This window comes from Acartia tonsa, chromosome 7 (genome assembly GCF_053477335.1).
Source record: "Acartia tonsa isolate MP-2025a chromosome 7, ASM5347733v1, whole genome shotgun sequence".
NCBI lineage: Eukaryota > Metazoa > Arthropoda > Copepoda > Calanoida > Acartiidae > Acartia > Acartia tonsa.
In genome coordinates this window covers 14,596,197-14,612,859 of record NC_137266.1, presented here as the reverse complement: position 1 = coordinate 14,612,859, position 16,663 = coordinate 14,596,197, and the positions used below count along the sequence as shown (strand labels likewise).

The 16,663-nt window shown below is 31.2% G+C and overlaps 1 protein-coding gene across 5 annotated transcripts in view; it reads right to left on the bottom strand.

Moving 5' to 3' along the window:
- Positions 1-16,663, bottom strand: part of CASK (peripheral plasma membrane protein CASK) — a 139,968-nt gene that overhangs the window by 94,601 nt on the left and 28,704 nt on the right. For all 5 annotated transcript variants that reach the window (XM_080167664.1, XM_080167660.1, XM_080167663.1 and 2 more), the window contains 4 exons: positions 15,912-15,976; positions 15,668-15,735; positions 5,095-5,194; positions 1,087-1,236 (listed from right to left, as the gene is read on the bottom strand). In XM_080167664.1, coding sequence (XP_080023790.1) covers positions 1,087-1,236; positions 5,095-5,194; positions 15,668-15,735; positions 15,912-15,976 — 383 coding nt within the window. The remainder of the gene's footprint in view (positions 1-1,086; positions 1,237-5,094; positions 5,195-15,667; positions 15,736-15,911; positions 15,977-16,663) is intronic.

Genomic DNA, 16,663 nt, shown 5'->3' with positions numbered 1-16,663 from the left:
TAGCGAAGAATCTCACTAACCGCTGAACCGATATGGTTCTTCCTTTAAGTGAAAACAGTAAAAGTGTCTGACTATGACGTCAAGAAAAAATTAACAATTAACCAATGAGAGGCTGCTATATATTTTACCATTGTGAATACTGGCTTCTCATTGGTTAATTGTTAATTTTTTCAGACACTTTTACTGTTTTCCTTTAAGTGTAGCTTCTTATAGGTCCAGGAAAGGTTTAAAAATAATTTATTTGGATAAGTGAGGATTAGATAAGGGATGAGACAATAGAAGATAAAATAATATAGAACCCAAAATAACTACCACATCCCTTTCTCTCACACACTCAACTTTTCTGGATTATGCAAATAATTTTACCAAAATTAATTGAAAGTAATTTGCATTGTGAAAATGCACACACACACTCACACACACACACACACACAAACCCGCACACACCCACACACACAAACCATCAAACACACACACACACACAATTTGAAATTTCATTCCTTAGATGGTAGATGTTGGTTGGGTGAGAAAAGTTGAATAAAAAGAAATTTATTTTTCTTTTACCCACTTTCAAGAAATCTATTAATTCATTAGCTTGGCTTCTCTACAAGTACTAATGTTGGTTGGTCTGTCTTCTTAAGGATTTAGGGAAACATAAATCTAAAAATCACACTGGTACCCAAAGTTTATAAACATACTCTCATGGGTACTTTAATCAAATATCCATAAGTTGGTACAAACAAGGGGTGACGCCCCTTAAGTGGCGATTCCTAGTATTTTTAAAATGGCTTTTTATAGGTTATTTTAGGTTAGGTTAGGTTATATTGGGTTAGGTGATTGTCACGCATGGTTAGACAATTGGCAACGCAGGGGCTATAAATACCCCAAACAAACAGTTTCAACTAATAATTTGATCTAAAAAAGGTATAATTTTGTTTTTCATCCTTTGGGATATAAATCAAATTAACGTCCATTGTCCTACCCCAAAGACCAAAAATTTTTCGACGGTGTAACCTTCTCTTTCTCCCATTTTTAGAAGCGTTGCATCTCTATAAGTTTGGCTCCTTAAAAGAGTAAGTTTGTCACCTGTGGACCAAACATCAACAGGCTTGCCATAAGGTTTTCTCAGCACGACCTCCGGACTCATAAAGTGGGGAGTGCCAATCCTTCCCCCGTTGACACACTGGTCACTCTGCTCTGACCGGCTAGGCAGCTGGATAGCCACTCCAAAACCACCTAAAAAAAACATTATGTTATAACAAGAACAATTTTGAGCAAAACAAAATTCTGAAATAGAGTTTAAATTTTATCAAGAACAACAAACTCATGAAATAATTCAATTGTATGGAGTAGCCAGGTTTTTTAATTGCATTGGTCAGTGCTGGACATAATATTAATATTAATAACAGACAAATTAATGCAATGATGATAATACGATGATATAATTAATATACTTTAAAATTTACTATCGACTGGGCCCCTAGTATCTAGAGGCCCCTCGTTCAAAGCGATGGGCAGAAAATTAAAATAAAATCATCCCTGGGCTTAAATAATCTAATAAAAATTCAATAGCACAAAACCTTCTCAGGGCCTATTTGGAGCTTCCATAACAGAGAACTCAATCAGTTCAATAACTATTGAAATCTTAAGCTTTAACAAAACAAAAAAACTGCTTATATAATAGGTTAAGTGTCTAAAAATTACTTTTACTACTTTGATAATATGTATTATTGTATATTGTATAATGCATATGTAGATATGTAGTATTCGCTTTAAATAATAAATTGAATCCATTAGAACTTAGAAGTTTGGAATTAAAATTATGTAAAATCATATTTTACATTATAAATTAATCTTATATCATAATCAAAGGCGTGCACATAATTTAGACGGGGGGGGGGGAGGACTAACAAAAGATAACTTGATCCCTTTTCTTTGAGGTTGAATTTGAAAATTTGAAATTACAAAAAAATGTGCATCGACTAACATCAATCTTGTAGCACCATTAGGGTGTACAACACCTCCTCTGAATTTTTGTGAGTTGATAGGGGGCTTATTGGGGAATATAACACTCCTAAATTCTCCATGTCCTCGCCTATCATTTTGGATTTTATTAAAATGTAGAATATTTAATAATCAGTAAAATCATGAGAGAGATTAAGGAATTACAATTAAGTAATCTATAATACAAAGTAAAATGAAGTCTGTCTGTAAGTCTGTCCGTCCGTCCGTCTGTCCCTTAAGATCTCGGTAATCACTGAACCGATCGGATTCTACTCTTTAGGGAATATACCTCCTGGTCCTGTGGTGGTTTTATGCTATTTTCTTGGGGAGAGGGAAACCCTCAACCCCCCCCAAAAAAAAAACAAAAAAATCCCCCCAATTTAAAAAAAAAATATGTCCGAAATTAGTGGTTGCATCTCCAATTTTTTTTAAATATGTTCGAAATCAGTGGTTGCATTCTAATTTTTTTTCATATTTACCTCTTGGGGCAGAGCCCCTAGAGGCTAGTCAATATATAAAGAATAATTTCATATATAATTTTAAACAAAAAAAAAACAATTTCTTAAGTAATAAAGCTCATTTATATATTTTTGATAGCAGACAAGTTACAATTTTTCAAATTTTCAAAAAAAATTCTGGATTTTTTTTTGCTTTTTAGTAAATACTAACGAGCAAAAATACATAAATCCGCCTTATATACCAAACTACCTTTCCCCTGTCAGTCAATCTTCTCCCTACCATTACCTTTTTTAAAGCGAAGCTACTCTATAGTAAGTTGTATGTTGGTCTTCTAGTCTGTCTGACAGTCTTGTTTGTATTCATGTGCTTTATTTGCTCTCCTTAAGGGAGGGAGGATAATTGAATTTGAAATTATTCTAATACTCAAAGTTTTATAACCTCGTTATCTCATACGATTGCTAAAAAATTTGGGTATTTTTAATAAATTTCGATTTATTTGAAAAGTACTTTTTTGCCAATAATTTTAATTAGGATAAAGGGGTAATTTAGTTTATCAACATTGGGAAGATATATCAATTCATTGTCCATTGTCTTATCTCTGAAGAACCCTGGCTACTATTGGACATAATTGTCCTTGTAACCTAGCTTTACCTATCTATAATACAAAGTAGAACGATGTCTGTCTGTCTGTCTGTTTGTCTGTTTGTCTGTTTGTTTGTCTGTATGTTTGTAGCGAAGGATCTCGCTAACCGCTGAACCGATCGGGTTCTCCTTTATAGGGTAGCTTCTCATAGATCCCGTAAAGGTTTATAATTATTTTCTTGGGGGGGTGGGACACCCCTAACCCCCCCCAAAAATGAAAAATACCCCTCCCCCCCAACCCCCCCCCCCCAAATTTTTTTTTTTTAATTTTCTTTAAAATCTAAAACACGAAAAATTAGTTTGATCAAACCTCTTGGGGCAAAACCCCTAGGGGCTAGGGGCGAAGCCGCTTTTATACTCATAGAGTATGTATTTTTTTGTGAAGCTAGAATTACTTTTAATGAGTTAATGTAAGTTTCATGTTGCAGTGCTTTTTTCTTTCTCCCCACCTTTTTCTAGATATTTTTTTGCAATTATCAATCTTATCATAAACTTAATATGAGTTGTGGGGTAGGGGGGGGGGGGGGGCGTGGAGGTGAAAGTTTTGGAGATTATAGTGATATTAACTTTTTAACCTAGTTCCTATCAAATGAAAGAAATAGAGCGAAAATGTGTTCTTTAGGAATAAATATATTAAAATTGTTGGGTAATTTATACAGTTTCATACAATACAAAGTATAACGATATCTGTCCGTCTGTCTGTATTTGCGGAAAGCTAATGAACTCGCTTAACCACTTGACCGATTGGGCTCTGTCTATCAAGAATATTCCTACTGTTAAAACGAAGATTTTCAGTTAATTTACCAAGGTTTTACAAAATAGGATAAAATATACAGAATAACCCACCACCCAAAGGGCGAAGCACCTTACCCCCATGTTTAGTTATTGTTAAAAAATGTATATTATGTTTGATAAATTAGGGTGAAGGGTTATTCTATTTAACATTTTTCGAAAGGGGAAAGCACCAATATATTATAATATAGGAAAATTTGTGTTTGAAAATATTGGAGAAATTTTGTTGTTGGTTCAAGACCATAATACATATTTTGGGTCATAACTACTCTACGCACTCTTAGCCTATAATTGGCATCACTATATAGGAAGGGAGAAAATGGTAGGGGAATCCGTTGGTCCAAAACAGGCGCAACTCATTATTATGTCTAATTAAGAGTTATAAACAAATTTCCTGCAACTTAAAGGTTGTGTGGATGAATAATGCTCTAAGATTAGGCTTAAAGGTCTTGTTCTAAATCACTAAATTAGAGCCTTGAAGGGTAGGAGGTAGGGATATTATTATGGAAATACATAATGAGGGGTAGTTTAAACGCTCAAAAAAGAAGCTGTTCTAAAATTAAATGATTTCCTTTTTTGAAATATAATTTTAAATTATTTAGGAACCCAGTTATAAATCTCAAAATGTATATATGAAATATGTACCTAGTATCTATCTATTATCTATGTACTATCTATCTAGTATCTACATATTATTACATGCTATGATATATTTGCTCAATCTATTTTAAAAAGAGAGACAATTCATTTTCTGTTTTAATAATATTCTTTAAAATTTTCAATAGTGTAGCTGATATCCCCCCTACCAACCACCTTAATTTGAAATAAATTGGGAATTAGGGGGAAGGGGCTAGTTTATTGTTTCTTCCTTTCTTTCTTTTAGTCAGGTTAGATTATATTGTTTATGTGCTAGGTAGCTACGATGGGTTAGGACTACGCAGGTATGGCTTACGGCTATAGGTAAGGGCTCCGCAGGTACGGCTTACTGCTATAGGTTAGGGCTCCGTGCAGGGGATAGGCATAGGATAAAATCTCCTTCCCCCCTTCCTCTTATTATATATTTTTTTAATAATGGGGGTATATAAGTGCACTTTCAGTGAAAGATCCTATGATATAAGTATATTGTATATTTTTTGTTTTAAAATACTTAACATTTAATTAAAGATTCACTAAAGCACTATTGTTTCAAAATCTTACCTAATTTAACAGGAGCACTATTTTCTTTGCTGGCGAGTAGAACACAGTGAGGTTTTATATCTCGGTGGATTATATCGTTATCGTGGCAGTACTTCAAAGCCTAAAAACAATCAAAATTATATACTATAGTATAAAGTAGTTAGGTTATTTTCGTATTAAGCTAAAGATCTCAGAAAACGCTTATCCGAATTGGCGGTACTCTAAGGGACGCTTCATAAATGTCTTTTTTTCTGACCTCCCCTGCCCTCAGATAGATGGCAAAGCAAATTGTGTTTATGTATGGTAATATTTTCAACCCCCAAAATAAAATATTTGGGAATACAAGAGTAAGTAAAATAGAGTGTGTACAATACATTGTATAAGGAAATTGTACTTTTTTCCTTATTTGTTGTTTATATTATTATTATTATTTACTTTACCCATACTTGTATATTTTTCATCCTAATCTACACCATTTTGCCCGCAAAGTAATTGAACGGAAAAACGTTACTAAAGAATGAAGTACGGACAAGACAAGTAGAAGAGTAGTTGGTTCTTTCATACAAAGTGATGTTTGAGCACAGATAACCCCCCCCCCCCCAATTATTTTTAAAATAAAGGGGAGTGGGTAGTTTTTCCTTTGACTAAACAAATACCCAATTCTTGGCCTATACTTTTGTGCCCTAACCCTGCCGAACCTTATTATATAACCTAACCTAATCAGACCTAGAGTAATAAAATAAATAAATGAAAAACTACCTCCTCCCCCCCCCCCCTCTTAAACTTATTTTCAATTCATTTTATAATACTTTCTGTGTATTTTATATTCTGGTGTAAAAAGAAAATTAAATTAAAAACAAACAGACGGGAGATCGTATCGAAACAAACATAAATATATATAAAAGCTTTGCCTTTACAAAAAAAACTAAACAAGTGTATGCAAAGTGAATGAATGTATGTAGTAGTAATACATATTAATGATAAATAAATCCACACACACTATATAGTGAGAAGAAAACACACATATATATTAGGGAACCATGCGATTGGTTCACATTTGTGTGCAAAAACCTGACCCAAAATATATAAGTAATATATAAATAACTTTACAAGAATTTTAATTCCCATTGGTAAGTAAGCTCTTCCTAAGTAACTTTATTTTGTAGAAAGCATAATACTTTTCCTAAAGGACTTTTAATTTCTTGATAATTATTATTTCATAAACATTGACAAGTTTCTATACTTGAACTTGGACCAATTCTTGGGTCCTCTAACATCTATATTAAAAACAGAGCAACCCAATGTCCAATCTTTTCTAGATACAAAGACTGTAATTATTAAAAAACCAATGAAGATTTGTTAATAGTAGGGTAAAAAGTTACCTCAATAATATGAAAAATAGACCAATACTAATAACTTTTTGACGTTCTTAATTTATTATTATTTTAAAATTTTTTTTTTGTAATTGCATATGAATATCCTAGTTACTATACATACATATTCTTTTATTAATATAGCAATAAGATTGTATAAATTGGTCTCTGTTGATTACACTGTGTCAACACATTAAAACCAACAAATATTTATAAAGTCAAGTTTTTAATCAGACTAAAAAAATACTGGATAATTAGAATGAATAAATGCGAAGAGGTTTTTTTTATTATATACTAGCGGCTACGCCCCTAGAGGCCTCTTGGGGCACTTGAGGAGGGGAGGGTCTAATTTATTATTTTAGATTTTAAAAGAAAAAGCAAAAAATTTTAATGAGGAGGGATTTTTTTTTGGGGGGGGGAAGGAAGGGGTGCCCCCCCCCCCCCCCATTTTTAATTTTAGTTAAAATAATTTTTAGAACTTTTTTTTTGGGGGGGGGGAATCTTTTTCCAGGGGCGATTTCTCTGGGGGAGTAGAGGTACCCTTCCCCAATATACCTTCCCAGGACCTATGAGAAGCTACCCTGTTAAGGAGAGCCCGATCGGTTCAGTGGTTAGCGAGATCCTTCGGTAAACAAAGACAAACAGACAGACAGACAAACAAGCAGGCACCCTGTTACTTTATTATAATGATTTTAACATTGACTCATATAGTAGCTAAAATCTCAAAAAAATATGCATATATGTGTAATTGTATATACTTAAATTCACATAGGTTTACTCTTAAATCATATACATTGATATCTTTCACTTTATTAGAAAGATATTCATAAAATTTGAATTCCAAATCATTTTGCTGTGAAACAATACTAAAATTTGCAAACTGAAGAATTCATTTTCTCGTATTCATTTGAATCCGGTGGATAGGAACCGGTTCTCATGAATACGAAAAAACTATGTCTAACATCGTATTATATCCAGTTTTCTACGAATATAGAAATGTACAACAATAAGATTAAAACTAGTTTTTTTAGCCGGTGCCTCTGGCACCACGGGGCTAAAAAAACTAGTTTTAATCTTATAATTGTACATTCTATATCCGCGGAAAGCCGTTTATAATACGATACGAGAAATAACTATTCTTAAACTCCCACAAAAACTTAGACTTAAATTTGCTGACAACCAATTATTTATGAGGAAATGAGCAGTATTTTTTTAATATCTAAGCTAAACTAACTCTATGTAAATATATACAAACTCTTACTTACTACACCAGGGATTTTAAGAGATAGGACAATGGCCGATAATTTGATGTACATCCTCAATGATGATACACCAAATTACCCCTTCTGTAGATTACTAACAGTGCAGTGGTTGAAACAGTTGAACACTGAGCTAAATAAACCAACCAATCAAAATTCAATACAAAAATCAAATATTTTGTTGGAGTAAAGTTGAAGTAAAACTTGTTTTTTTTTTGGTGTAACTGAAAGGGAAGTGGATAAGAAGGGGCTGAGGGGAAATTTTCACTTAGAATTGTTTGTCAGAATCTAAGTCCCTTTTCCCTGAATACAAGTTATTAAGCCAATGAATTAGAAAACGTCATTATAAAACTTGGGGGACTAGTGTAAAAACAGCTCAATGTCCCCTCCCTCCCTGCTTACTTACTCACACATAAACACTCCATAATGAGATTAGAGGGCAACAAATAAAAACAAAATTGTATTTACTTTTTTATTTCTATATTACATGTTTTTGCCATACAGGTAAAAGGGAATAACCTATGTATTATGTAAAGTAGAATGATGGCTGTCTTTTTCTATGTCTTGTTGCATTAAAAGATCTCTGCAACCACTAGATTCTGCTTTTCATGGAAATAAAAAATGTTTCTGAGACTTTACGTGTTAAGATTTCAGTTTTAAGAAAGATTGAAAGGTCGTCAGAACAAATTTTTATAAGCTTAATATCTTATTTTTAGAAAATTTTACGTTGAAAAAATGTATCCAAAGACTCATTTTTAATAATTTAAATGATTTAGATTAAATATGGGAAGAAAAAAAAGAAAAGTTCTTTTCTCTTGCAGAAATTATACAAGTCAACATTTTCTGAATCTATTTAACAATTTTGCATTCTTTTAGCCTTCAACTTTAACTCAAATATTGTAAATGGTAAATGACAGGTTGTGTAAGGAAATTTTTAAATAATCTTAATATTGGCTATTCCAAGATGTTGCTAAAGAAATATATTTTTGGCGTTGCTACAAAAGACCAACTCTACAAAAGACCAACTAGTCGGTTCTACAAAAGACCAACGCCTAAAAAAGACCAACCCTACAAAAGACCAACGCCTACAAAAGACCAACGACTACAAAAAATCGTAGAGCTGGAAGGTCTATAGCTGCAACTGGTGTAGCATCATATTTGTATTTATCAAATTAATAAATATAATGAATATAATGTATGCTTTAAATAGATTTTAAGCGACACAATTACAAGAAAAAATTTTAATTATTTTTTTGTATCAATGTAATCAAATAATGGCTTTAAAATCTTCTAAATTTTAAAGAAAAAATCTTCCAATTTTAATGATATCCAATATGGCGATTAAAACACAAGGACAAAATTCAAAACCGAAATTTCTTTCTTGAATAACTTTGTCCACAGGCTGAATTTTAAAATTCCGTCCGACAGTTTGTCCAAAGCCTGTGTTTGCTACGTAACGGAATAGTTTCGAACCCGATACAACCTTGCTTTTAAAAAATTGACTCTTTTGTAGTTGTTGGTCTTATGTAGGCGTTGGTCTTTTGTAGGCGTTGGTCTTTTGTAGGCGTTGGTCTTTTGTAAGCGTTGGTCTTTTGTAGAGTTGGTCTTTTGTAGGCGTTGGTCTTTTGTAGAGCTGGTCTTTTGTAGGCGTTGGTCTTTTGTAGAGTTGGTCTTTTGTAGCAACGCCTTATTTTTAAGTATTATTAGTGATAATGAATAGCTTTAATTCAAGTTATCATATGGTTTGTATAGGTTACAAAAAAATAAATAATTGAGACCAAATTAATTGTTTTTTAAGTATTAATAGTTATTTCTCGCATCGTATTATAAATGGCTTTCCGCGGATATAGAATGTACAATTATGAGATAAAAACAAGTTTTTTTAGCCCCCGGTGCCGAAGGCACCGGCTAAAAAAACTGGTTTTAATCTTATGATTGTACATTTTTATATTCGTAGAAAGCTGGATATAATACGGGCGTTGCTACAAAAGACCAACTCTACAAAAGACCAACGCCTACAAAAGACCAACTCTACAAAAGACCAACGCCTACAAAAGACCAACTCTACAAAAGACCAACGCCTACAAAAGACCAACGCCTACAAAAGACCAACGCCTACAAAAGACCAACACCTACATAAGACCAACAACTACAAAAGGGTCAATTTTTTTAAAGCAAGGTTGTATCAGGTTCGAAACTATTCCGTTATGTAGCAAACACAGACTTTGGACAAACTGTCGGACGGAATTTTAAAATTCAGCCTGTGGACAAAGTTATTCAAGAAGGAAATTTCGGTTTTGAATTTTGCCCTTGTGTTTTAATCGCCATATTGGATATCATTAAAATTGGAAGATTTTTTCTTTAAAATTTAGAAGATTTTCAAGCCACTATTTGATTACATTGATACAAAAAAATAATTACAATTTTTTTCTTGTAATTGTGTCGCTTAAAATCTATTTAAAGCATACATTATATTCATTAATTTGATAAATACAAATATGATGCTACACCAGTTGCAGCTATAGACCTTCCAGCTCTACGATTTTTTGTAGTCGTTGGTCTTTTGTAGAGTTGGTCTTTTGTAGGCGTTGGTCTTTTGTAGAACCGACTAGTTGGTCTTTTGTAGGCGTTGGTCTTTTGTAGAGTTGGTCTTTTGTAGCAACGCCATAATACGATGCTAGACATAGTTTTTTCGTATGGATGAAAACCGGTTCCTATCCACCGGATTCGAATGAATACGATAAAACAACATTAATACTTTCAAATAAAGGAATTAATTAAAGACTGTTAAAAGTTGCAAAAAATCAAAATCTAATAATGCACTAAAATATTTAATCTGTAGTCTTTACAAATTGAATTCATTTTCTGTTAAATGTTACTTGATAAAAAGCCTTGTTGTCACTAAATTCAATATATTTTGACATCATTAAATTCATATAAAAGTAGAAGAAGTGTAAAACTTATCCTAAAGATTAAATTACCCAAAAGTGAAATTATTGACAAGCCATAAAACTATCCAATGTTCTAATAATATTGGGAAAGAGTATAAATATATTTGAACAAAAATATATTTTCTCTATTTTTATGGTTCTATTGGAACTGCATCTTAAAGAGAAAAGAAAGGAAATAAAGTTTTCCTTTACATGAGTTGAGGAAAGGACAACCTTACACTTATGCACCAAATACACACACACACACTCACGCACACAAAAATACACCTTTAATACACAGAAAAAGATTAATGTATTTATGGTTCATACGCATTAAAGGGATGAAGTTCAAAAAATATCAAAGGAAAAATTATTCCTAACAATTCTAATTTAAATATGAGAAAAAATCTATTCCTCCTGTCAGAACATTATAAGGCTCCTATCAACTAATTTCAATAAAAATATCTATGAAAGATAATACTCTAAAATAATAATTAGCTTCCAAATAGTTTATCAAATGCTTTGTAAAAGTCAAAGTGTCTGAAAATTACTGTTCTTTATATATTTCACCCTGAATCTAAACACACACACAAATATAGAATGCATTTTTATTTGCAAGTGGTGGCGGGATGACATGAGCAATCATATTTGTCCATTGTCCACACCTGTCCAGTGTGTGTGTGTGTGTGTGTGTGTGTGTGTGTGTGTGTGTGTGTGTGTGTGTGTGTGTGTGTGTGTGTGTGTACAAGATAAAGCTGTAATTCATCACAACTATACCATACAAATAAACATATGAAAATACTAGTGGTTCTCTTTCAAGGAGTAATTCAGTCTTTGAAATTATAATATTTAAGCAATTTCTTGAATAATTAAACATGAGATTAACAATTTAAGAATTAACAAATACTTTCTTGTTGTCAAAACCTTTAATTTTTACTATCCTTAGAATTTTATTCTAATAAATTTTCAGTAGAAATGCAACTCTATAACTTGCAAATTTTTATAACTGTCTGTCTGTCCTTAGTAGGAAATGTCTGTTAAAGCTTTGTGGGTTAATATTATCTTAATTAGAAGTGTAAATGTTGTTTACTCTTTGAAACAAAAGACATAATTCTGAAATTCTTATACAGATATTACAAAGCCTGAGTATCATTTTGTTAGACGGTTAAATCTTTGCTTCACTTCATATATATATTGTCATCTTAGTTTTATTAAGTTTAATAGTTTCTATCAGATATTAGAATTTACATAAAACTATTTGCTTTCTCATAAATTGTTAAATTTACACAATAAGATAAATCTAAGATAGAACAATTAGTGAAATGATACTTGTATGAAGTATATTCACCAATTCTCCACACATCATACTACTTAGCACTAGAGCTAAAGTGCAGCTATGTACACCACCAGGAGTAGAGATGCACTTTCCCACAAGTAATGATCTTCAAACACATCCTATAGATAAAAGGGTATAAAAGATTTGTCTTACTCACTCTGTACATCAACAAGAGAGAGGTTTAGAGAAGGTGTGTGCATTAAATTTATATTTTTAGAATGTACACATGGATATAGATGGATTTAAATGTATCTAAGCTTTTTGAAATATGATGGAGGATAAAACATTCATATCATATACAATTTCATTGCAACTTGATATGTATAAATATATAATTTCAGAAAAAAGCTGCTTTTGAATGAATAAACTGAGTAGTAAAACATATTTTATGATTTCTTAAAAATTATCAGACATAATCAAATCATTATGATTACCTTATTAAGGGTTATGATAAGATTCTATTTTTTATGTTGAATTTAACTAGTAGAATAATGCCATTTTGTAAACTTATCAAATAGATGCTTATTTAAGAAATCTCTCTAACAAGAAATGGAATTATTAATTGCTCAACTTTTTACCAAATGTCATATTTGTTATAATAAGCAATCTGTACCTACACACTCACATGCCAAGTTAATGTGTGACTATTGCTATAATAAAGGTTAAATTTTTTTTTACAGATTTTGTTCTTAATCAGACTCAAACCTGCTAACCCCAAATAACTTAGCAATTTATCAAATAACATGATTTAAGTTTTTGAACTTCTAGTTAAACAGTTCTTAAACCATATAATAGCAGTATTAATATTCAATGTTTAGTTTAGAGATTTTCCTTGAGAATATTTGATCAGACAAGGACAAATTTGACAATAGAATGTATTACTGTCAAGGTGCACTTCAGTTTGGATCTTGGTTCAAGAATATTATATGTATAATTTCACTCACTTGAAAACTTAAATATCAGTTTTATAGAAGTTTATTTAGTTCATTTAATACTTATTTTTAATGAAAGTATTAAACTATGGTAATATGAAAAAATTTAAACTAATTCTAAATAATAATCAAATGATGCATATACAGTATAAGTTTACATTTAATTTGAAAACACAGTTCTATTTCTGTCCAACAGTTAAGTCCACAAATCCACTTAAAATATGTGACAGAAGAAATGCAATTATGTCAGAAAAATAGTCCCAGCTCTGGAGAAAGGGCATGGTGTATATCATTTATATTGCAACTAAGAAACTTTTTTTTCTACATACTGAAAACTATTTTTGGTTAGGCTTAAGCTCATTTTATACTTTGGTTTAAGGAATACAAACAATATCCACATAAGAAACTTGTGATAGAAAGAAGAAATGCAGTTTTGTCAGATAACTTAGAAAGGGGAAAACGTTTAGTTCTGTAAAGAATTAAGAGTTGAGAAGGCTGCATTAAAGAAAACAAGAATGAAAATGATCACAAAAGCTAAAACAAGTAAACTCCAAAAATAAAAAATAAATAAACAATTACAATAGCAACATTTAGTCTTAGATCGAACATGATAATCATTTGTTGATTTCAGAGGGAAGAAATATCAAGTAGAGATGCAGCTCATCAAAGAGAAAGAAAGCATAAAAAAGGATAGAAAAGTGCATTCAGAGTTTTGCTCTTTGCAATTACTTTTCCTTTCTGTGATCAGTTGGTATTCAATTCTGTATAGATATTGAGAACCTCCTCCTCTCTATTACACCCCCAGCTAATTACTATTTTACTTTCAACTCCACCACAAATGTTCACTAAATAATTGCAGTTTTGATGTAGAAGATTTGCAACAATATTAGATATCTATGAACAATAACAAATATTACTTACTTTGTTAAAATGGTTATTTTTTAATTCTAAAATTATTTAAATTGTGGGCTTTTAAGTTTTCAGTTGAGAAAAAAAGTTGCATATTATAACTCAAGCCCAATCTGTACCACTTCCTGTGACGTAATAAAAATGAGGGATTCTCCATCTCTTTTTAGGGATTTTTTCCCACTTTTCCTCTCATATTCCTCTCTATATGACGTCACAGGAATCAAAAGTGGTACAGAATAGGCTTCGTCTCAAGTTTATGTCTAAACTATGATTATACTCTGCAAACAAGTAAAACCCAAATTTAATTGACAATTTACTTAATAATTTATTTTCTTTATAGATCAAACTAGTCACAAAATAATGTTAAATAGGCTTTGTGACATGTTAAAAAACAGCTTGCATTAAAATTTTAATTGCTCCTGTTTGGCACACTTACATATTTTAATATTATGCAAAAGTAATAATTTTGTAATGTAGCAACTTTAACCTTGATTTTTGGCCAAGAATATTTTGCATTCAAAACTTTTTTGCACCCTGTTTTGGCAGTTTTCACCTTGTATGCAGGTGAGAAATGATCTGTCAGTAGTTCACGGTGAAGAAACCTACTACCCAAGTTAATCAAAACAGGTTGAACATTTTTAATGTAAATATTTAGTAAAAAGTGTGTCTTCACGACGAAATTAAGAATTTATAGCATCTCTCTTTGAAAACATCATATTTATATATTAGTATTCCCAACAATTACACAATTTATATTTCACAGTAAGGTGATTATTTTTCTTACCAAAATTTACTTTTGTTTCTTATTGTCAAAAAAAAATACTTGTTTCTTGAGCAACTTCTTTTAAGTCATAATATTTTAAAAGAAAATAATCTTATGAAGAAATTTTTTTTGTAATTTTACTCAATATTGTAGGAAGTTTTTAAAAATAACAGTGGTATGTCAAAGGCCTTAAATTAAATTACCAACCTGTATTAATTGCCCTGTACCTGACAGAAGGAAGAAAAGCCGAGTGAGCAGAGATTAGAAAGGAAAACAGAAACAGAGAGTGCAAAAATTACAAAGATTTATTTTATTTTTCTTCAATCTCATCCTATACAATTTATTATCGACAGGGTGTGCAGAAAATTGTTCACTTTAACGAAAAAAAATAATATTTTTTGATGCTGCGCAAAATGGTACAAAAAAATGACGTCATACTATAAAGTTGTCCAATGAGAGGCCAGTATACATTGTAATTGACCAATGGTAAAATATATACTCGCCTCTCATTGGTTATTTTATCATATGACGTCAATTTTTTTGTACCATTTTGCGCAGCATCATATTTTTTTAGATTGAAATCTCATAATTTTCTATACAGGGTGACACAAAATTTATTTGTAAACTTGCTTACTGTTCATAAGAAATACATTTTTTATAAATGCAAAAGGAATAATTAATGTAAAACTCCTGCTTTTTCAATTTATTACCTACAGGGTGGCTCAAATGTTTAATGATATAATGAATTCAAATATGAAAAAATATATATATACTCTGCATACAATTTATGATTTTAGACACAAAGTATCATTGTACACTGTACACAATGTATCAGTGTACACTGTACACAATGTATCAGTGTACACTGTACACAAAATATCACAGTACACTATACACAAAGTATCACCGTACACAATGTATAAGTATACAATGTACACAAAATATCAAGGTACACTATATACAAAGTATCACTGTACACTATACACAAAGTATCACTGTACACTGTACACAAAGTATAACTATACAATGTACACAAAGTATTACTGTACACAAAGTATCACTGTACACTGTACAAAAAGTATCAATTGTTACCTGTAATATTTGTCTAATATAATGGCTAGCAACAGCTTCACTGTACACAAAGCCGGCGGTCGCTCTCTGTACGAATCAATTGTCATTTATTTTAAAATTTAGCAATCTTTTTATATTACAAAAAAAAACTGCGCTCTTGACTCATATGGGCAAGGATCATTCAGCCTTTTTGCGAGATCCCACTGCTGCAAATATAAAATTCCTAACCATTTTAACATGATTTTAATAATAATGACAATTTCCTTGACTATTTCAAAGCATAGATCTGATCCAGACATATACTCAAACACCATATACAACATCCCCTCGCTGAAAAAAAAATTTTGGTTAATAAATTTTATGGAGTTCCTTTTAAATCAGTCCGTCTGTCAAAGTTAATTACATCCTTTTAATAGCTATCTAACAATATCAATAATATGTACATATATAACTGTAGTACTGTATTACCGTATACTGTTCTCTTTTCATATGAAATATGATTCTTGCTGCTCTATTATGTACCTAGTTTTTTACTTAATAATTTTCAAAAGTTTGCGGTAAATGAATAATTAGAATATAAGGCTTACTATGATGACTTATTACTATACTTTTTCTTTGAAATCAAAGTCAGGTACATAATGTAAAGGTATCTAAATTGATTCTCTTTAATTATATCAAAAAATTATGAAAATTATTCTAAAAATCTTTTTCCTATGTTGTACAGATGTTTGTTAGTGTAAAAATGTTTGTAAAAACAATTATGAGAGTTGACATAGTCCATATTGTTTCTACTACAGACAAGTCTATACAAATACAATTATGCAAATACAGATACACAGGGGTTCAATCATTTCCGCATATTCTCTTTCCCGCATTATTTTTGTTATAATCGCAAAAATTTACAGAAGCAATAAACTAAATGAGGGATAAGACAATGGCCGATAAATTGATGTACATCCCTAATGATAATACCTATAATTATCCCTTATGTAGATTACAATTAGTTTTTGAAACGTT